Source organism: Phyllostomus discolor, chromosome 10 (assembly GCF_004126475.2).
Source record: "Phyllostomus discolor isolate MPI-MPIP mPhyDis1 chromosome 10, mPhyDis1.pri.v3, whole genome shotgun sequence".
Taxonomy (NCBI): Eukaryota; Metazoa; Chordata; class Mammalia; order Chiroptera; family Phyllostomidae; genus Phyllostomus; species Phyllostomus discolor.
In genome coordinates, this window is record NC_040912.2 from 2964150 (window position 1) to 2986676 (window position 22527).

The 22527-nt window shown below is 57.1% G+C and overlaps 1 protein-coding gene across 1 annotated transcript in view; it reads left to right on the forward strand.

Moving 5' to 3' along the window:
* Positions 1–6807: 6807 nt before the first annotated feature.
* EGFR (epidermal growth factor receptor) overlaps positions 6808–22527 on the forward strand; it is a 118907-nt gene continuing 103187 nt past the window's right edge. Inside the window, exon 1 of the mRNA XM_028525506.2 lies at positions 6808–7041. Coding sequence (XP_028381307.2) covers positions 6954–7041 — 88 coding nt within the window. The 5' untranslated portion in view covers positions 6808–6953. The remainder of the gene's footprint in view (positions 7042–22527) is intronic.

Here is a 22527-nt window from a genome sequence, read left to right on the forward strand (position 1 = left end):
AGGAAAAAGAAGCGGTTACTGACAAATCCTTACTAGCGGAGTCATCATGAAGGGCCTGGCGACCCCGTCTGCCCCGATCAGAGATAAACACGTCACCAAGCACCGAGTCCCAAGGTGGGGGCCGCGAGGCAGCGCCAGCTCCCTGCAGGCGGGAGAAACCAATGTCAGGCCCGGGTCACCTGTGCACCCGGGGCCGGTCCCTGAGTGCCCGCCTCTTGCCTCTGCAAGGGCCCAGACAGCGCTTGGCCTCCCCACACCCAGCTCTGCACTTCACCTCAAAACCCCCGCTGTCCCCTTCCCCGCTGACCTGAAGCCACAGTATCAGTCCGGAATCTGGGCATCCTCCCCACCCCCACCCTCCATGCGGGAAGCAGGCCTCACAGGGACCTGAAACTGAAGGCCGTGGCGAGCTATCATGCGCAGGTGCGGGCTGTGCAAAGCCCCTCTGGCCAGAGCCAGCAGTGCCCACTGAGGGCACACGTCGGGGTCCCTGTAAGCCAGTCCGTCCACGGGCAGCGTGGGCCCAGGCTGTGGTGCCACTTCGGGCTTCGGGCCCTTCACTGCCCTTCTCTTCCTCTTGGCTGCGGCGACCAACAGCGGCTCTTTTGAAGGTGAGGAGCCGCGCTGGTCCTCAAAGCTGCCCATGAGAAGCCTCGGGGAAAAGGCGTTGTCGCTAACTCCAGCCACGGGCGGCGAAGGGGTCTTCTTTCTCTGCAGTGTCGAGAGAGTCGTTGCATGCTCAGATCGTTCACGTGACCGTGAGGACTCGCTGAGGGATGCGCGTAACCACGTGCACGGGCTGGGCTCCGCGGAGGGATCAGGGCTGAGCCGTGCACGGGCTCCGCAGCCCCGTCTGCTCGGCGCGTCTCCAGGGAACGGAAGGCACGCCGCAGCCGCAGCCCGCAGCAGCCCGCAGCAGCCTGCAGCCCCGAACCAAACCGCAGGCACTCCGTCGTTTTGTCCAGGGCTACGCGCCAGGTGCCGTACCTGTGCTGTTTCGAGTTATAACAACCCGATGTGGCAAGCACTTAGGACCATTTGTAGAGGAAAAAAACTAAAGCTTTCAGTTGGAAAGATTAAAAATATAGAGCATGCTCAAGGTCACATTGAGTTCATGGCGATTTTTCAATCCCTGTTCATTTGGTCATTCCTGTCCTTTAAATATGTGTATGTGTGTGAGTAATAAATATATATTTATGTATATATGTATATATTATACAAATATGTATGTTTTAGAAAAGCATAATGCATGAATGTGTACATATCCAATATAAAATACACAATTTAATACAGAGTCTTCATAAAATACATCATGTAGATACTTAAGTAGGGGCGGAACACCTTCTTGCACAAATGCAGGTGTGTGATGGAGCGAGACACCACCTGGGAACCCAGGTGGCCCGGCAAAGGTGTGTCTCTCTCGCTCTCCGCGTCCATCACAGAAACGTCGCCTCTGCGTCCAGCTGAAGGGTCCACCCCCTGTTGCCCTGACCCAGGAGGAGGAGGAGGAGGCCACTCTCTAGGGCACGGCTGTCACCTGCCATGGCAGGGCCTGTCTCTGAGGCCCCTCCCCCTTCCTTCTGGCAGCTCCGGCCACAAAACGAACCACTGCGGCAATTTCTAATTTTCGGTCAACTGCAGAAGTAGGGGAGCCATTTGGTTTGGATTTCCCTGGCTGTGTTCGTCATTGTTTAACCCACAACACACTGCCCCCGCCCGCTTGCAGACCCGCCACCACCTAAAAACGTGTCTTCGAATCGAGCCCCCGCACCTTTCCTCAAAAGTGGTTCCTTCCCTGCTCCAGCGCCTGTCACTCAAAGACGACACTTTCCAGGCAGTAGCTTTCCTGGCCGTTTGAATTCTTTGCACACGGGGTCAATTTGTTTTTTTAAAATGGAAAAAAAACTCTCAAATAAAACACAAGAGAACATTTTAAGGCTTCCAAAATATTCTCTGTGTCCATGTTCTTAGTGAACAAACGTAAGGCCACACAATCATCTCTCAGTGCAGGGAGTGTCTGTGTCCCTGCGGAAGGACATAAGCCTGGCCCGGGGTCTTGGCCACACGACCTTGATGACATCAGATGAGAGAAAATTATCATGATTAAATCGTAAGTAGCTCAAAGGCCTCAAAATGCCTCTTGAGTTGTTCCCTCATAAACTGCACGTTCCATCAATGATTACGGTTTATACAGACAAGGAAGCCGGGCAGAACTCGCTGCCTGGCAAGTCACACGGTATCCAGCTCCACCTCCTTGCCCTCCACGTCCTACTCCCGGTTCTCGCCAAGGCCGGCCGGCCGGCCTGTGTTCACGGTCCCGGCGCATGCACCACCACTCGAGGGGGAGGTCCTTCTTTCTCTCTTCCACGGCAGGACTGTACCCTCCCCCAGTAATGTTTAGTCGGATGTGTTTCCATAACGTCAACCAGAATAATGATAAGATCTGATTATGAGCTGTGATAAAAACTCTCATGTTTTTATAATACTCCATATTCGAAATATGCTCGTTTCAAGTGAGGTCTATCGTGGTGGGTAGTGTGTACTGGACTGCCGGACCAGAACCTTTCGGCAGATACATACACACGCACACACGAGATGCGCCGGAACGCATTGGAGAAGGGGACGTAAGGGCCAGGGGAAAGCCAGAGGCTGCAGAGGCAGCGGCGCTGCCGAACCAGGAAGGGAGAGGCCGGGGTGCCGGCAGCAGCCTCGCCGGCCCCGTGAACCGGAGAATCAGGTTTGGCGGTGTTGACGTGAGCAAGGCACTTGACATCCTTTCCGGAGGGGACAGTTATCCCCCACCCGGGCACATGAAAGCAGACCCAACCGGCCAGCCCTTCCTACTTTTCAAGAGAAACCAAGAATCCACATTTTAAACAAGAAACCTCTTCATTTTTAAATGTCACCACTAATTCCATTGAAATAAATATTGAACGGGCCCCACGAAACCACCGCTGTCTCCTGAACTTGGTCTGCAGGCCACCAGTTGGGACTTCGAGGCTCCCGTGTCTAGTTCCGACCGTGAGCCTGAGACAAGCGGCAACACCTCGGACAAAGTCATTTCCCGTCGGTTTTAAGCCTGCGTCGTGGGCAAAGCACGGTGCATAGACCTCCCGCAAGACCCCCGTGCACAGGAACGAGCGAGCGGCAGAGCCAGAAGCCAGCATTCAAAACTGCCGTCCTGCTTGGTAGGCATTTCGTCACCCTCCGCCCCGGAGATAATGAAGCAGCCTAATGACATAACCACTAATGAGAATGCTAATGACAGATGCACGCCAAAGCAGCTGTGCGTCAGCAACACGATTCCTGAAAGAGAAGCTGTTTCCTCCACACGCGGCCGAGACAGGCCTCCGCAAATAAAGTGACCCAGAGAGAGAGAGAGAGAGAGAGAGAGAGAGAGGAAGCGGCTGAGAAATCCAAGCACACCCACCCCCAGGAGCGCGCCGGAATCTCAGCAAGGGCGCCTGCAGAGGTCACGGACCCTTACCTCATGGAAATAGGTGACGCCTGTGAAAGAATATGTCTCCCTGCCACCCTCCACCCCCAGCCCCCTAGCCCTGCTCCCCAGGGGCGATGCGGTGGGCACATTTTTGGGTCTTCTTAAAATATCCCGAGAAGAGGGGCTGCATGCACGTTGCCCGAAAGGGAAGCCTGTTTTGGGCATGCGTGTTCTTGGGGAATGTCAGGGCCGGGAGGGACTGAATCCAGTTGCTCCTGCAGCCGCCCCTCGCTCGCGCTTAGGGCTCGCGGACACACATCTAAGGACACAGAAGTCTGTTCCCCTCGGAGGCAGCCGTTCCCCCTTCAGACGGTGCCGGTCGTTTATAAAGGTTTTGTAATTCTGAAGTCCACCCTTTGACGTTTTTCTTCGCCCGTTCCTGCTTCGACCTCAGAGGCCGGAGGAAACGGGTGGCGAGAAGCCCCCTGCCCGAGACAGACGTGACCAAGTGAAGGCTGCCGTCTTCCCCCGGCCTGGGGCCCCACTCCTCCTCCCGTCCTCGGGGCCCTCGCCGCCACGTTCCGTCTGGGAAGGGCGAAAGTCGTCTTCAGAACGCTCGGAAGCCTCGTCTAAGAGGGGAGCTGCTCATCGGAGGAGGAGAAACGTGAAGACAGTGAAGAGCCCGTGCTGGGGACAGCGAGAGGCCACGCAAGCTTTAATGCGGGAACTATCGGAAGGTTCCGCATGTCCTTGTTAACGCGGTGTGCATGGACGCTATGTCCAGGACTTTTTTGGTGAACTAAAAATTTTGGTTGTGTCTCCTCTACAAAGTTTCCTCAACACCCTGAGGTAGAATTTGAAGACCCAAAGTCTATCCGTCTCACGCTCAGGAAAGCCGCACTCTGCGTGGCGAAGAATGCGGCTGGGACTTGGGTTCAAGGTTGGCCCCGTGACCAGCAGGCGTGTTTCGGGACTGGGGCGGGTTATTTGTGGGAACGTCCCAAGCCACGGCGCCCTCTTTCCATAAAACCAGACACCGTGTAGCCTGGCTCACAGGGGGTCAGATCTGACAGTGCTGAGCAGGCTGGGGTCAGGGCTGCTCTTGCCATCCCTATGGTCATGGCCTTTGCCCCGGACGTGGCCTGGGATGTGCCTGGACATTGTCCATATGGGGCCCAGTCCGGGCAAAGCCCTGTCCCTCAAGACATCACTGTCCCCAGCTCGCTCATACAGTCTTGTGCTTAACAAGTGCCGCAGTGACCTGTACACACCATGTGCCTGCCAAGGAGTGACAAGGTACCCTGACTGTCACTCACTCCTGTGTCGCAAGCTCAGAGGAAGAACCCCGGCTTTGCAAGGGTACCCCAGGAGATGCTGAGCTCGCCGGGTCCTGCATTTTCTGGGGTCAGCCTCGTGTGGGGCGTGTGCCTGTCACGTGGCCCCCTCGAGTCATCGCTGCCTCGAAGTTCTGTCCTCACGACGTCATCAGATCGGATGGAAGGGCAGCCTCACAAAACAGCCCTGGAGAGGAGGCTACGTCACGAAGGGCAGGCAGTGAGAACTCCAAAGCCTTCACACACTGTCTGCTCTCGGGGGACGCAGGGCAGAGGTTCCCACGTGGCCCTCACAGTCAGCCGCAGCTTCGATCAGCTGACGAGTTGCCACATGAGCAACACAATCTGTGCTGTCCTTGCGGAACTTGCTGGACAGACAGCTGGCGAACCAAAGGGGGGCTTTGTCGGGGACGGGCATGGGACCTGGGGCGGAAGACTCACTCCTGGCTTCCCGCTATGTCCCGCCGTTGAGTTGCTGGCTCGCCCCTCCCTAACGTGTGTGGTGTCTGTCGCCGGGTTTACGTCTGTGACGTGTGACTGGTAACACGGGACTTCGTTGGGGACCCAGGGAGGGGACCAAGCACCCCACCCCCCAAGCCCTTCACAGCCTTCCTCACTCCGGGCAGAATGAGCTCGGGGGTGGGGGTGGGGCGTTCAGTGGGTGTCCCGACTGGGTCAAACACAGGAATACAAACGACTCTAAATGCAGAGGAAAAGGGGCGGTTCCGGGGGTGCCGGGGAGCCCCGGGCCTGGCACCTGCGGGAAGGGAAGGAGGAAAGGTGTTCCTCTCCTCCCGAGACCAGACAGGGTACACTTGAATTCCACTTACTCTGCTTAAACCCCAGGGAGACCAGACCGAGCCGTCTCAACGTTGGTAGGTGGCCTTACGAGGGCGCTTGGGGACCGGGGCGTAGAAGGGACCGAGAACATCTGTCCAGCAGGGCAGGAGCGACGCTATGGAAGTTATTTAGCTCGCGGCCCTGCAGCCCCAAATAGCCTGCTTTCTCCCTGCCTAGTCCCAGGGCGAACCTCCCAGGCGCCGCTCCTGACTCAGTCTTGGGGGAGTGGGGCACCTGGCTTTTCCGTGGAAGCACCTCCGTGTGCCCTGGTGTCCCGCCTTCCTCCTAAGCGCTTGGCTTGTGGGGAACAATGGACGGCACGCATTTGCTTTTCAAGTCCCCCGGGCTGGTTCCTGGCCTCCGAGGGCTGCGAGCTGCCGCGGTCCTCATGCATTCATCCCGTTAACATTCCCCAGGCCCCGCCACGTGCCAGGAGTCCGGCGCCCGCATCTCAGACGGTGTCGAGGATGCTTGATGGGATGTGAAGGGTCCTTGGGACTGGAGAGCTCCGACTCAGCCGCCTGGCGCTCCTGCCGCGCGGGCTCGGAGAGGGCCAGCTTGGCTGCCAGGCCGTCCTCTGTCCCCACTAGGGTTCTGGGGTGCTATGCAGGAGCTAGGAGAGGATTAAGGGGTGCTTCCCCGGTCCGCGCCACTATCCGGCCTTGGGCCTAAGGCTTGGCGCCTTCTCCGGGAGCTGGCACCACTTTGTTCTGCAAGTTGAATTGGGAAATGGCGACCCTGGCACAAATCTGGCTGGACGCGGGCTGGGTCACCAGGAGAGCATGGCCAGGTGGCGGGCCGCGTCTTCAGGGACAGCGCAGGGAACCCCATCTCCGGGATGAACCGGGGGCTCCCGCTCGCCGTTCGTCCCTCCCGCCCTCGCCAGAGAGCTCGGGCCGGCGGGTGCCACCGCCGCCCGCCGCCTCCGAGCCTCCGTCGGCCCGCCTGCCTGCCTGCCTGCGGTGCCAGCTGCTAGTTTCTCTTCCCTCCTCCTCGCTCTCTGCTCCTCCCGATCCCTCCTCCTCCGGCTGGTCCCTCCTCCTCCCAGCCCAGCCTCCCCGCCCCGCGAGCTAGACGTCCGGGCAGTCCCCGGCTCGGCGCGCCCTCCCGCAGCAGCCTCCGCCCCCGGCTCGGTGCGCACGCCCGCGGCCAGGGCGGCCCGAATCCCGAGCAAGTCCCCGGCCAGTCCCGGCGGCCGCCGCCTCCCAGTCCGGACCGCAGGCCACCTCCGGAGTCCCCGCCTGGCCGCCGCCGCCTGGCCGCCACCTCCAGCGCGCACGGCCGCCGACTCCTTTCCAGGACTAACTGCGGAGACCCGGAGCGAGCTTCTGCGGGCAGCGATGCGACCCTCCGGGGCGGTGGGAGCCGCGCTCCTGCTGCTGCTGGCGGCGCGCTTCCCGGCGGGGCAGGCGCTGGAGGAGAAGAAAGGTAAGGGCGTGCCCGCGGCCCCGCGCCCGGCGCTCCGGCTGCCCGAGGACGGCTGCGCCTGTGGCCGGGACCGTGGGAGGGACGCGGCGCTGCGTTTCTGACCCGCGCGAGCCCGCCGCGGCCCGAGGAGGGAACTGCGGGCTGGAGGATCGCTCGCTCGCAACTTTCTTCACTTTCCTGCCCTCCCACGCGGGACGGGCGGGCGGGCGCCCAGGCGAGTGCGCCCCGGGGGCTTCGGGAAGAACCGCGAGAACCCCTGCCGCCCTTCGCGTACCTCGGGGGCTGCCCTGCACCGCGTCTTCCCCTGACTCGTGGGTCCTTTCTCCGGGCTGCAGCCCGGGATCGGGAGGCCCGGAGTGCTCGTCTCTGTCGCGAACTACCTGTCGCTACCTGCAAGGGACTCGGTGTTCTGGTCGGCAGAGAGGCGGGTGGGGTCGGACCCTGCCCTCGGGCGCAGGTCCCCGAGCCCCCTCCCGCCCAGCCGCACCCCTGGAGCCCGTGGGGTCTGACGTTCGCCTCGGTCACTCCGGAGATTCACCCCCCACCTGCAGCCCTTCCGTGGCGTCTCCGGGCTCCGGGGTGGGGCAGGCCGGAGAGGTGCGACCGGCGGCGCGGTGGAGGGACAGCTGGTGCGGAACTTCCTAGCGATCCGGTCCCTCCCCGCCGTTTATTTTTTGTTTTTGTTTTTGTTTTTGTTTTTGTTTCCAAAATAGGGCTCACAAAAACTTCCCTCCTCAAAGTGCTGAGATTTTCTCTTGGGGATCTTTCTTTGAGCTTTCTGAAGTTTTTGACACTGGGCCAACCAAAATATTAAATTTATTATTTTTTTTAAAAAAGCGGATGGGTGTCCATGGTTCACGTGCCCCCAGTGCCCAGAGCCGCCGTGACGGAGTCTGGCTTCGTGGCTAGGGACCATCAACCCACCTAACGTGAGAAACATGCGTTGGGGGGTGGGGGGAGTTAATTGCGCCGTTTCAAAACCCAGAAGCGCGGGTTGCAGGAGCAGGTCTGTACTTGCGGCTGATGTCATTGGCCCAGGCCCCCGAGGGGGTTGGTGCCGCCGAGCGGGAGGCGTTAGCGCTGGGAGCCGCCGCCGTCCCGAACTTTGTTTCGAGTTGGAATCACTTGGCATTTTAAACCAAACCCGTCCTCCCCAAATACAAACTGACCGCAGCCTCCTAACCCCCAGATGTTTGGGGGCCTTGGTCTGCAGAGGGTGACACCTGGCCGCCGTCCATCGCGGTTGTTTGTTCCGAGCTCCTCAGGTGGCTCGGCGGGGCGGCCAGGTGCGGGGAGTCGCTGGCACCGAGCAGAGATTGGTAAAGACTCCGGGGAGACCAGCCGGCGAGCGCAGCGCTCTCTGGGAACATCTGGAGTTGGGAGCGTCTTGCAAAATCCGGGAAAGAGGAGGTGGGAGTGACTGCAGGAAGAGTGGATGTCTTTTCGGTGGAAGCCTGTCCTCCTCCTCCTCCAAGTCCGCCGGGCGCCCCTCCTCCCGCTGGGAGCCTTGAGGGTCCCAACCAGCGCAGGAGGGGGGTGTCCCGGCAGCTGTGGCTTCCCCTTCCTGCGGCAGGGGCCCGTGCCCCTGCTTTAAACTGCATCTGCCGGTTCCTTCAGCATCGCTCCTCCCCAGAAGCATCCCCAGCTCGTTGCTGTTACCCTTGTGAACCGGGCTGTTAGGGCTTGGAGGTTGGTTTTGGAAAAAAAACAAATATATAAATGCCACTTACGTTGCCTGTTAGTCCTGTATTTGCTTAACACAGAATTGCTCCTGGACAAAAAAAAAAAAATAGTGAGACTAGGCAAGCAAATGTCATTCGATGAGAGTGACATAAAAAGGCCACAAGTTAAGGGGCGGAGTATTAAAAACATACCGTGAGATCTATCTACAAAAGGTGTTAAAGACCCACGCCAAACAAACTCACTCGGTTTTGTTCAAGAAACGCAGCTCCCTTGAGCGAGAGTGATTTGGTCCTGAGATCGGGTTTCTCCGGTGCCGCTTGCGCGTGGCGCTACTGTCAGGCGTGCTTTGGCGTGTCCTCTCGGTCCTTCCGACCCCGACAGCAAGCGTGTGACGTGGGCGCTCTCCTGTGTGGGGAAACCGAGGTACAGAGAAGCAAACTGGCTTTCCAGCCACCAGAAGAGGCAGAACAAGGGTTCTCGGCGCGAGCCCCCCTCCGACAGCTGACTCCACTCCTGGCAGGAGATCTGCTTTTAGGGAGCATCGACTGCCAGGGGCTGGGGGTGCAGAGGGACGGGGCAGGGGACTGGGCTCCCCAGAGAGGTCCCGGGGGTGAACTTGGAACACGTGGCCTGCTGCTCGGGTCTAGACCCCTGCTCACTGTCACGCAGCAGTCGCTCGGGCCACCGTCCCCGGAGGCAGCCCGGCCACCGAGTGAGCAGAGCGCCTGGAGAGTGCTGGGGGACGCTCAGCCAGCCCCTGGCACTGGTGAAATGGGAAGGGGGAGCCCTGGGTGGCACCAGGGAGGTGAGGGACCCTCCGCCCAGGGAGCCTGCCCTGGTCCCACCTCTGGACACTCTCCTGTCTGGTGGCTGTCACGTCCGGCTTCCAATGTTCACAGTGTTCCCAAAACGTACTCTGCGGCCAAGATCCCTCTTACGGCCTTCCCTGGACCGGGTCCCCGTGAGAGCGGTACCTGCTCGGAACTGTTCTTAGAGGCAGTATCAGTCCAGATGAAGGATTCCGCCCTGTTTCAAAAGAAGATACTCTGTTTTCCCTTTGCTCTAAGCCCCAGGACCAGCAGCTGGCATCAAAGTTTTTCAACAAGAGCGGCGAGCCAGCTCTAATATCAATTAGATATTAGATCAATTAGAGATTAGGATAATTGTGGGTGTTTAAGGAATAGCAGCCCCACGTGGGTACTCTGGGCCCTGACGTGGGGCATAGGGTGCGAGTGTTGGGGACACCCAGCTCGAGGGAGGACCCGCCTAGGGAATCACACGGCCCTCGCCCTGTGATTGTTGTGTTTGTGTGTTTGTGCCTGTGTTTCGATTTATACGCGATCCAGTAGACACGGGCTTACTGCGAGTCGGGTTCTGCTCGAAGGGCTACGTGTTGAGGAAAGGTTGGAGTTTGGTTCTAGCACGTGGCTGCCCCGCGCCTTGTTTCCCTGGAAACGCAAAGAGACTAGGCTGGGCTCCTCGGGTCTCCCCTGAACAAATGTCGTGCTGTTCTCTCCTGCCCCTTACGGACGTTTGAAAACACGGGGAGAACCCTGCTTGGTCCCGGGCGATGCGGGCTGGTTTGTTCTCGGACCACGGGCACAGACGGGACAGACCATTTAAAGCTGGTTCTCGAGGGCCGTTCTGCTTCGACGTCAGAGCTTCTGCTCACACCTCCTCGTTCGTCTCCCTCCTAAAAGGTGCCTTTTCTAGGAAAATCCCAGCAGTTGGCTCTTTCCACACCGTGTGAGGGCGGTCTGCCATCCGGCCCATGGGTGTAAGCACCTTAGGTGGAGTTTGAGCAAGGATCCGGGTTTTGGTTTTTGTTGTTTTAAGATTCCAGTTATTTATTTTTAAAGAGAGGGACAGGGAGGGAGAAAGACAGGGAGAGAAACACCAATGTGTGGTTGCCTCTCATCTGCCCCCAACTGGGGACCTGGCCCGCAACCCGGGCACCAGCCCTGACTGGGACTCAAACCAGTGACCCTTTGGTTTGCAGGACGGTACTCAGTCCACTGAGCCACACCAGCCAGGGCAAGATTCAGGTTTTGTCAAGCCTGATGTCAAAATATCAGTTTGACTGAAATTTTCACTTTTTCAGAGTCATTAAGCCCCACTTTCTTCTTACACATTTGGGTAGACACACTCAATCCAGGTGTCCAGAAAGTTCCCCGAGCGCGCGGGAGCCGGAGAGGTGGTTCGGAGCCAGTGAGCAGAGGCGGCTTGTTGTGGTAGCCTGGTTGGAAGCTACGTGCTGGACTTGACACTTCGGTCTCGGAAGGCACCCGGGCACAATGTCAGATGCCTGACCCTGTTGCCTAAGCAGCCGTGAGCTGCATACGCTCAAAATAAATGTCCCTCCTACCAAGTTTCAGCGGCTTGCTTCAGAGAGCCGAGGGTGCCGGCCAGCACGGGAGGGTAGAATTTCCTCCTGGGCTCCACGTTCCGTCCTACCCTGGCGGCTCCTCGCAGGAAGGCCCAGAGTCCGAGCGTCCTTCCCAACTATATCCGGAACGTCTCATTAACAAGAGCCTCGAAATGCAATTGAGGGGGCTGATGGCTAGAAGAGAGTGCCTGTCCCCGGGACTAAATACACCCACAATTGCACCCTGTCACTACGGGGCCTGCACATGGCCTTGATTTCGTGTAAATAATTACATCAGTTAACCACTGTTGTTTGCCCTTCGGTACAAGAGCAAGCATGGCGACCTATTACAACTCGGGCTTTTGTTTGCATTTTCCCTTTATGTCCCGACCACAGTCAGTGACTTGGGCTGTCCTGTCCGCGTTTGGAGCTGCAGGGATGAGTCACGCGTGGTGCTTCTCTCAAGTGTCTGGCGGTCAATTAGGGGGAGAGAGATGCACAGATAACAGGTGTGAAGCGGGCACGGGAGCAGCGGCAGGGTTCTGTGCAGGTCAGGGACGTCCTCTGGTGCCAGTCTTCGCTTTTCGTTCCGCCCGGAGAGGGGGCCAGGTCGGGCCCCACGTGGCAGGGAGTCCTCACGGGAGCCTAAAGAGAGTGAGGGGTGTTTCCCTGGAAAAGTGTAACGCGGACGACACTCTGAGAGAAGTGCCTGGACCAGCAAGGCCTGAAGAGGCTGGGAATTCCAGGGACAGAAAGACAAGCGAGAGGTGGCGAGGGCACAGCTCACAGAGGGCTCCACTGTCCCCGTGAGGGAGGAGGGTGGCCCTGGGGCTCTAAGCCAGGAACCGGTGGGGTGTGTCTGGCGCTTCAGAACACCGACTCCAGCCACAACGTGGGGAAGGGACTGTCGGGGCGTGGTGCAAACGGGGAGGTCAGGGCAGGGGTGCAGAGACGCCTGGGGAGCAGGAGCAAAGGGAATGCAGAACCAGCCACTCGGGAGGGAGGGAGGACTCGTGGATAAGTACGTGTAGCGAGTGTGCTAGGTAGAGTCCCAGGAGGACGGACACCCAGGCTTCTGACGCGGAGGCCTGGAGAGACACAGAGTCCGCCGTGGAGGCAACGGATGAGTGCTTCTTCAGGAGCTCTGGGGTGGGCTGGGGGGATTCGAGGGGCTCGGATGGCAAAGCCCAGGAGGCACTAGAGCGTGCAGGTCTGGAGCCCAAGAGAGCAGTGTGACCTTGAATTACTGTTTTATTAGCTGTTTCCATCGCAGGTGTTGTCTCTGGCTGTCGAACGCCCCGCCTCCAGCCTGTCACATGTTGCTGTCAACACCCGGATCCAGCCAGGCGGGGCCTGGATTCCCAGCTGCTTTCTGGACGAGGCAGCTCTGGTTAGCAGCCAGATTCATGGATTCGCCGCAGCGATCAGCCACTGATCAATAACACGCCGTGCGTGCAGGCACGCTGGGAATCACACTTGCCTGTTGCTGCGGGTGGGCAGATGGGAATCGCCATTTCTTGTGTGATCCCTTGGTTTGATATGTCAGTGGCTGAGCGACAAGGAGTGGGAGGTGACCATTTCCTCCGTTTGGAGCAGTGGCTTTGGAACCTTGCACGGACCCTAGACTCACCCAGGGTGCTTCTGCAAGAGAGGGGGCCTTGCCGCACCCCAGTCCCGGGGAACCTGGGGGCGGAGCAGCCCCGCTGTGGCTACCAGTCCGAGGGCGAGCCGGTGTGGGCGTGCATTGAGTGGTGTGTGTAGCTCGTGGCAGAGAAGAAACCACGTCTTTGTTCTCTCACTCGCTCCGGGGTCTCACTCATTTGCACCAGCCTCCCCAAGATCCAAGAACCAGTTACATTTCATTAGTGAATCGGCCTCAAAGTTGCATTTTTTTATTGAATTAATCTGTGAAACACCTACTATGGCAGCTCTCCCAGTGTGTGTCCTAAGACAGCAGCAGGAGCGTCTTGATCTTGGTAGAGCACACACCTTCTTAGAGCCCCAGCCCGGGCCTCTGGCTGGGATCCTCGGGGGGTGGGGGGGGGGGGCGGGACCCCCGGTCTGTGACCGCAGACCGCCCGGGGGACGCCTCCGCAGGCCCAGGCTGACGAAGCCCTGACACTCCACCTGCCCACCCGCTGCTGGGCTCTGGCTCCGCTGAGGGGACAAGACCACTGTGCCGGCCCGTCAGGGACTCCCGCGTCCGAGGGGCCGAGCGGGGGAGAGGCTCATGACCCCCACTCCGCCATGCGCCTGACAACGGGTGTGGTTTGGGATTTCGGCCGGAGCCCAGTAGAAAAGGGGCTGATTCTATCTCTGGGATGGGGGTCGGGGAGACTTTCTCAAAAAGAGAACATGTAGCTGCACCTCAAAAAATGAGACTTCTGCTCTGACTGGCACAGCTCAGTGGACTGAGCGCGGGCTGCGAACCAAAGTGTCGCAGGTTCGATTCCCAGCCAGGGTACATGCCTGGTTTGCAGGCCATGACCCCCAACAACTGCACATTGATGTTTCTCTCTCTCTCTCTTTCTCCCTCCCTCCCTTCCCTCTCTAAAAAATAAATAAATAAAATCTTTTAAAAAAAATGAGACTTCCGCCCGGGCCCCAGGCAAATGGAGAAGAAGGGGAGAGACTCGTGGGCCGGGTGCCCTGCGGCCAGCCTGCCCCGGCTTGTCCTTTCTTAGATTCGAACGTCTTGTAGCGTGGGCGCCGGGGTCTTGGGATTCCCTGCTTTATGTCTCTAAGTGGCCACGAGGAAATACACAATGTCAAAAGTAAAATGCCAGAGAAGTGACACACTTCACACTTGAAAATCAAAATGGTCCTTCGGTCTTTTTTTTTTTTTTAAGTAACACCTCAGCGGGAAGAATTGAAGTAGAGTCTGGATAAAATGGAATGTTGATAGTTTTAACATTCTCCCCACTAGCAGGATTTGACCCTAAAACTTGTTAGGAATAAGAAAAGTGACTACTTCCCATCCTTTAGTTAACTCCCAGCCCAGAAAGCGAAGGGAGAAAGGAAGCAGAGGTCTGTGTAATTGTAGACACAGTGATTACGTGCTGAATCACATTGAACTTGGAAAATGCCTGTCCAGTCCCTTGGGCCACTGCCACCTGTGACGTAGGCCTGCATGCACTCCCTGGCTCACTGCAGAGCACCACACAGAGGCACCTGTGTGTGTGCGGTTGGCGTGGGCACGGACAGGCGGGTTGGTAAGGAAGGCTAAAGCGCGGCTGGGGGGGCCGAGCTCCCTGGGGTGCCCACCCCACCCCCCCACTGCCCTCACCGGGAAGGAAGTAGTTTGAGCTTCCAGACCTCCGTTTCCTTAGCCCTCGTTGGAGGAGCATCTGTGAAGGTTCCCCTCAGAAAGGTGGGCAGGCAGTACTTGAAGGTTCCCTGCGATGCACAGGGCATGCCGGCGATGCCGTGACTGCCTTAGCAATTGTGCACGGCGTCATGGTGACCCTGTGCCCACGTGTCCCTCGCTCACTCCCGGCTCTGGAGGTATCTCATGTCCGGCACACAGCCTCTCCGGTGTGACAGGCTGAGGCTGGGAGCTCGAGCACTGCCCCGAGTCTCGCCTCTTTGCCCCCACTCGTAAATCTGTTGGTGTTTTTAGAGTCTGCAATGAGAGCCAACCACTCATTGAATCAGCGCAGGTCCTTAAGGGGGGCGAGTGTGCCCAGAAAATGTCCCATCACTGTAAACGGGATTTGAGAAAGTTCTTCGGGAAACACCTGAGTTGGCTGTTCCCTCAGCAACGCTGACCGTCTGAACGCCGCAGGGAGGGCTCCTGGCCACGGCCCGGCACCCGACAGCGTCCCCTGGGTCATCGCCTCGCATCGTGAGCCGCCACCGCAGAGTAAAGCTGTGCTCGGCAAGGTCGGTTAGGCACGCTGTTTCGAGTTTGTCCTGGTGCTAGCTTGCAAAATCCGTGTTTGTTTTTGTTCTTGGGGTTGTTTTTTACTAACATGTATTTTAATATGGTATTGGATGGTGAAACAATTATTATCTCTTGTACGAGGAAAGGACCCCCATTTCCTCTGCCTCTGACTGAGTCCAGATGAGTGGCAGAAAGACCAGTGGTAGCCGTTGAAGAATCATCGTGGCCCATGTTGGTTTTTAAGGTGTTGACTCTCGGGGGCTTTGAAATCTGATGAGTTTCAGAGCTTCTTCTTGGCTTTGATTTGCTGCAAAGTTCATAGATAGTCAGAAACCTTGTCCTTATAGTTACTTCTCCTTTTTATTTTTTTCTATTTATTGATTTTTTGAGAGAGAGAGAGATTTGTTGTTCCACTTACTGATGTATTCATTGGTTGATTCCTGTACGTGTCCCAACCAGGGATCGAACCCACAATCTTGGCGTTTCGGGACAACTCTCTACCTTATAGTTACTTCTTGATGTCTTTCTCTCTGCTGCCATTTCCTGGTGCTCTATTAGCCGTCATGCACGGAACCATTTATGAGTGAGACTACTGTATTACCTCAGTCTGTTCTTTCTCCTTTCCTCACCTCACTCTTTTCCTTCCTTTCTTATTTGCACGCTGCTGTGAATAAACCTCCCCTGAGAAAGAAAGGTTTGACAAATGACTGCAAAAACATACGCCATATATTGTTTTAAAGTTACAAAGTATCAAAGTCAGTCTTTGTAATTATTTCTAACGTAAGATGCCTATCTATGCGTGTCTCATACTCTGCAAGGTGCTGTTGCTAAAGGAGTTTCTCTTGGGACGTAGCTAAATGTAACTGCTTTCCTGATATCTGTCGTTGGTTACAGCAGGAGAGAAAATGTGTTAGAGCCTCTCTTCCCAGTTTTAGCTTCCATACAGTAAACTAGACGGCGCCCAGGCTCCTTGCAGCTGGAGCGCCTGTGACATCAAAGCACACGCGAATGCGCACAAGATGCACATTTAAACGTGTCAGTAATAAGCACCTGCTGGTCAGCATAGAACTGGCTCTCCTGGGGAGTCTCTGTCTCGTTGGACTTTTTCTGGCTAGAAAGTGGAATGTGCCTGTCATTCCTTAAAAATGCGGGAAATGTCCAGGCATTCTTGACTCAGAGAAGGAAAGATGACACTCTCTCGGCCAGGACTTGGCAGGACTTGTGGGGCAGAGGGGACTCGCCGAGCCAGAGGTCAGAAAGCCACCTGTGCCGATGGCCGGGGCTCTGGGAATAACCGTGCTGTGCACACAGAGGTCGCTACCACTGGGTGGGGGTTGGGAGCTTCCTCCGGTGCCGTGTGTGTCCAAAACCACCGTGAGCGTGAGTGAGCAACCTCCCCGGGCTGCACGTTGTCACCGCAGACCAGAGAACGCATCAGACCGGCGACCCGGCACTAGTCCTCACCAACAGTCGGTGGAGGGCGTGGCTTTGTGGCTCCAGAAAAGGCAACGATAACCTGATCTCTGGCATCTATGTGACGTTAAACTTTCCGTAAGTAGGAAAAATATGTGTACAGGGGATGAAATACAAACACACAAAACAAACAAACAAAAATGGACGCAAACATCTCAAGACCTGCTGCTTGAGCCCTTTGGGGACCAGAGTTAGTGATGGAGGCTTGTCCCTGTTCCACAGCTCCAGGAGGTGCAGGGAGGGGACCCGGGCCCCACCTTGGCTGCAGGGCGATGCAGGCCAGGTGAGCGAGCACCTGAGTCCTGATTTCCATCTGCAGAATGCAAATAATCACAGCGCCCAGCACGTGGGGCTGCAGGAAGGACGGGAGGAGGGATGGTTCAGGTAGAGGATGCAGCGCAGGGCGGTCCCCGGAGCCCGTTCCAGCAGTGCTTGATGCTGTCGCCGGGCTGACTTGCACTGTGACCTCTAACCTCGTCCCCCTCCCCCGCCCACACAACCCTTACGATCCCTGTTGCGCGTGCAGAACCTGGGCTTTGGCACGCTCATGTCACTTACCCGAGGTCACCCCCCCCCCACCAGGTACGCTGGGCCCTGGCCTCCGAATGGGGAGCCTGGGCCCCTCGTGGCCACCCCTTCTGTCCCAGCTGCCCACCCTCCGCTCGGGCGCCGGTGGAGGCCTCAGGACTGGGGCAGTGCTGCTCAGCCTGGCTCAGCCCCGTGGCAGGACCCCCAGAGCACACCGACTGCGCCCCACTGCCGCCCTTCCACAGCGGGGGGCCTGCCTGTCCACCATCAGGCCGCTGCTCTTTCCCACAGGGCCTGGGCCCGTCTTTAAAATGCCCTTCCCCTCGCCGGGCAGCTGCGGCGAACTCCCGGGCCGTGGTCGCAGCAGGACCTGGCGTGGCCGCTGCAAAGGCTCCACGTCCCGTCTGTCTTCCCCCACTCGTCCTTTCGCCCCTTTGCCCCTGCAGCACCGGTGGCAGTGACGGCCGCGCGCCCCGCCCCCCCAGGCTGCTTGTGTCCCTGTGGTCCCCTGGACGCCGGGGCCGTCCCACCCGGAGGAGGACCAGCACCCCGCCACGGCCCTCGGCCCCTTCGGCAGCAGTTAAGCTTCCTAGACAGAGAAAAGAACTGATCTATTGTTTTTAACCCCCCACCCCAGTGATGTTCGGTCTGAAATGAACCGGGCTGTTTCAGGCGACGGGCAGTGCGTGCGTGATGGGGTTTGAGCACTGCACCCTGTCCCGGGGACCGCCACCTTCGCCCGGGACTCCAGCCTCGGGGCTGCCCTGGGGTTCCCGTGTTCCCCCCGGTTCATCACACGCAGGCCTGCAGGTGCTCATAGGGGGCCACAAAGATCCACCGTCTACCTACCTACCTACCTGCCCATCCATCGTTTTCAAATTGACCAAGCGACAGCCTGGTCGTGAATTAACGTATGCTAGAGCCTTGCCGTCTCCTACCGGCAGCCTATAAAAGTTATTTTTAAAGTTGTTTTAAATCCGTGAGTAAAAATAAATAGCTTTTGCTGCAAGAAACACCAAACATGGAAGAGCTAACAGTTCAAAGACGATAATTCACCTCACCGGCATTGCCGGTGGCAGAGCGGCTTCAAACAGGGCAGAGATTTCCGAGAGACTTGCTCTGCAGACAGGTCGGAAGGGGGTCTGACCTTCGGGCCGGGCCTCTCCACCCCTGAGTGTTTGGAGACACGATGGCGAGGTTGCGGGGTGTGACCAGTGGGTCCATCCGAAAACGTGGAGGACACAAAGGGAGGCGACTCTTGTTCCTGGCACGTGGGGCTTTGGGAGGCAAACATTTATTTTCTTTGCGTATTAACTTTACAGTGAGCATTTTTTTAATTTAAGAAGGGGAGAAAAAATACATGGTTAGGAAGGAAGGATTGAGGATGTTAATTGTATGGCCTTTAGATAGCGTTTTCAAAAACTTTCAAAACACATTTTAGAGTATTTGTGTGAGTGTAATACTTTGATCCTGTTTCCCTCAATAGTATCCTTTTACTTCATAGAGAAGTCAGGAAGACTTTTTTCATCGTTGTAGTTCTTAGGGGAAAAAAACCACTAAAAACAAAACACTGACCACCTTGTGTAAATATGAATCGTGGTTTGCTGCGAAGGCAAAGCTTTTGTTGCTAACTCTTTATTTTTAAAGAATTACAGATTCACAGGAAGTTGCGAAATAGAGTCAGGGAGGTCCCGTGCACCCCCCGTTCCCATGGTAACGTCTTAGTAGCTAAGTTTTAAATATTTAGTTTGATATCTCATCTCATATGAACCTAGGCTAAACACTCACCATCTTCATTAGCTAGGGAGGTGACATTATAGAAATCATAGTTTCCACAATACTGTTGAGCAGTTCATTTTTTTTTAAATGAGATGTTTTTGTGTTTAACGTTGGGAGGCCTCAGAGGCAGGAGGAGGAAAAGGGGTCGAGGGTGGAGGGAGAGCACAGGTCGGCCAACAGAGAGAGGCTGAGCGATCGACTCGACAAAGCCAGGCCCTCCTGCAGCTTCTGGAGTAATTTGCACGCGCTGCACTTACATGCTGTTCCGGTCACCCAGGGTTAGCTGTCTGTGCGTCCGCGTCACCTGTTCCGTGTCACCGTCGTCCGTTTGGACTCCTTGGCCTCCCCCACTGTGAGGGCAGGTGCTTGCGACCAGGCCCTCCGCGGGACGCTGGCAGCGGCCCCTCTCTCGGTGCGGACACAGACCCCACAGAGGTGGTCCCTCGGTGACACATTCATGGTTGGCCTGCACACATCCCTGGGTGTCGGGTGTCCTGTAATCAGAGTTTTCAGTCCTCGACTCGTGGTCACTGGAGAGAAGTGGCAGAGACCTGGAGGGAAAGCCGAGATTTTATTAGAAAACTCAGGATCTCAAGGAAAGCATCAGACTTCAAAGTCAAGGCGGTACATCTGTTCTTCCTTTTGGTGTACATGGCAGAAAGATTTCTCCAACTCAGAGTGAGACGATACTGTTACTCCAATTTACTCCACGTTGCTTACAAATTATTTTAAAAACAGGGGCGAGAAAGGGTGGTGGCCACGTGGCATCTTCCTCCTCCTCACCACGTGCCCAAGTCCCTCCACGGACGGCCTCGTCCGCAGGCATGATCTGACCGCAGAATCCTTGTAGGAAGTCACTGGGGGTGTAGACACGCTTCCGTCCCTGTCCCTCCCGGACTCGAGGGCCAGGCTCTCGTGGGACTGTCTGCAGACCCGCCCTGGTGCACAGGAGAGGACCTCACCCCCACGGGGCAGCCGGCCCCCCACCCACTGGGCAATCCGTCCTCATTCTGTAGCTCCTCCGGGGAACATTCCCGAGCCGGCCAGTGACACTCGCACAGGTGACCTTGCGCAGCCAGGGACTCTGGCGGCAGTACCCGCGGGGGGCCCATTTGTTTCCATAGATCCGTCTGATTGGGCAGAATCTCAGGGGTGCCTTTCACTGTCATTTTTTCAGGTTAGTTCAACCCCGTAGGCAAGCATTAGGTGAGTACTGCGTACGGTGGGCCGGCAGGCTGCTGGGAAGCGGGGTACATAGGAAATGTGGGCTCCGCCCACAGGAGCCTGCAGGCCGGAACCCCGCTCGGCCCGCAGGTTCCCACGTGGTCTGTGAGCACTTCAGACCGGAATGTGGCTCGTGGGCGTGGCCCCCGACGCAGCACGTGTGTGAGCGTTGAGCAGAGCGTCCGGCTTTGCAGGGCACGTCCCAGCTTTCTCAGAACTGTTGACACACTTCGCCTCATTTGAATGAGCGTGGGAGCATTGCCTCATTTCCCTTTTCCATCTGGCGACGGGGGCGGGGCGGGGCAGGGGGGTGCAGTCGGCACCAAGTGCCCGGCTTCTGTGCTCACAGGGGCCAGGGTCAGTCCCAGAAATCTGCGCCGCCTTCTCAGTTCTAGGTCTGTTCCCTGGTGGTGAGGGGCCACTTCGGTCGTGCGGCCCCGCAGCCAGTCGGCTCAGGCGTACCTTCTGCCGACGTTTATTCCTGATCAGAAATGCTGTTGATCCTTCCCCGGACACATCCGCGTCGGTCCTGAAAGCCGGCTCCGAGATGGGTGGTTGCATGCGCGCGAGGCCGGGAGATGGGGCAGGGCGGCGGGTGCACCCGGAGCTGCCCCTCCCCCCTGGACCGCAGCGGTGCCGCGCCGTCCCGCTGGGTGGCGCCCCGGAGCGCCTGCGCCCGCCCCGGCTGAAGCACGCACTGGTGACTGGTGACGGCGGGCAGGAAGGGGGACTGTGACGGGGGCAGGGGGAGGAGGACCTGGAGCCTTCGGGAGGCTTGGCCTTGGGAAAGGGCACAGCCCGCAAAGCGGTGTTTGCTGTGCCCCGCTCCCCAGAGAGTCCGTGGGGACCACGGGGGACACTCGCCCAGTTTGCGGACCGCTATCGTGAGTCCGAGGTCTTCTGGCAGGCACCGGGGTGAAACGGGGTGGGGGGGACAGGGGAGGGGAAGAAACGGGCCCTGCCTGGTGCCCCGGACCCCGTGGGCAGCCGTGCAGCGTCCCACAGAGGACGGGCTCAGACCCGTGGAAACCTGCGGGTAGCGACTGCTGCCCAGTGGGGCGGCTCAGCCAGCCCCCTTTGACTGAGCACCTACTATGCGCCACGGCCTGAGCTTGCTTCCGGGATGCAAATATGTATTTGGTTCCCGTCTCCCACTCGAGGAGGTGACTGAGCACGAGGGGACACTTGGGATACTGCCCTGAGGTCGTCTTCTGGTAGTGGCAGGTGCACTCGGGGGAGGGCCTGAGAGTGTTGTAAGATTATTTTTTCAACTGGAGATGCCCTCATCCATGTTATTGATTTAATTATTTTTTTTAAGATTTTATTTATTTATTTTTAGAAAGGGAAGGGAGGGGGAGAGAGAGAGAGAGGCATCAATGTGCAGTTGCTGGGGGCCGTGGCCTGCAACCCAGGCATGTGCCCTGACTGGGAATTGAACCTACGACACTTTGGTTCTCAGCCCGAGCTCAATCCACTGAGCTACACCAGCCAGGGCCTTTTTTAAAAAAAAAAAATAAGATTTTAAAATCTTGTTTATTCCTTTTGAATATAAGCTAAATTCTTCTGAATTTATGTAGGGCCGGAACCATGTTGTAGCAATAAGTCACAATCACTGTGCATGTGTGTAAGTCACACCTAACGATGATATTATTATTTTAAACAGTCACTTGCATCTTAAAGAAATTAAGCAGAGAAAAGAAAGCTGTTGTTTTATATTTACCGACATGTTTGCTGAGTTTTCTGCTTCAGGCTTGGAATCTGGCCCTTTGGAGGTCAGGAGTGGTTTTTTGTAACCCCAAGAAAATGTAAAAGGTGGATTTGCCTATATACTTGCTGCAGGACCGCTGTTAATCTATCCTGCCTTTCTTCAAAGAAATATTAATCCTGAGACCGATGGCTAAATTCAGGTGGGGTTCAGAGATACTGAAGAAAAAAGGTGCTCTTGGAAGATTTGCATAATTATGTGAGTCCTCTGTTGGATAAACATGGGCAACTTTTCAAGGGGTCGAAGCTTTGGTAACACGAGTGGGTGGATTGGACCTTTGCTGTGTTTCAGAACTGGTTTGGCTCCTGCAAAGTCGCATTGAAAAGCACTTCCCTAATCTAGTTTTCACTCTGTGTTTTGTCGTCTCCTGACCACTGCAATCGGAGAGAGACGTTCTTTGCTCCTGTTTTCCAGTGCCTACTTATGACACATGCTGTGTTTGGGGGACAGCGTGCCTTTTCCCAGGAAATCTCAGGTTGACAAAAAAATAGGCACTGGATGTTTATCTGACGTTGTTTATGGGAGCAGGAGAAATGCAGTCACCCTTGTATACACGGAGCGCTGCGCCGCTAACTGGGGCAGAGGTCACCGGAACGCTGGAATGGCTCTGTAAACAGCAGGTGGGGGCCGCGGTCCCCAGGCAGAGACGTCTGATTGCTGCTCGTCTAGGGACAGCAGGAGCGTTCTCTGTGTGTGTGTGAGAGAGAAGTGCGTTTGCTTCTGCTGGGAAATCTCCGTTTCCGTGGCAGGGATCCCGACAACGTCCTGGTCTTCTTCCCCTGAGTC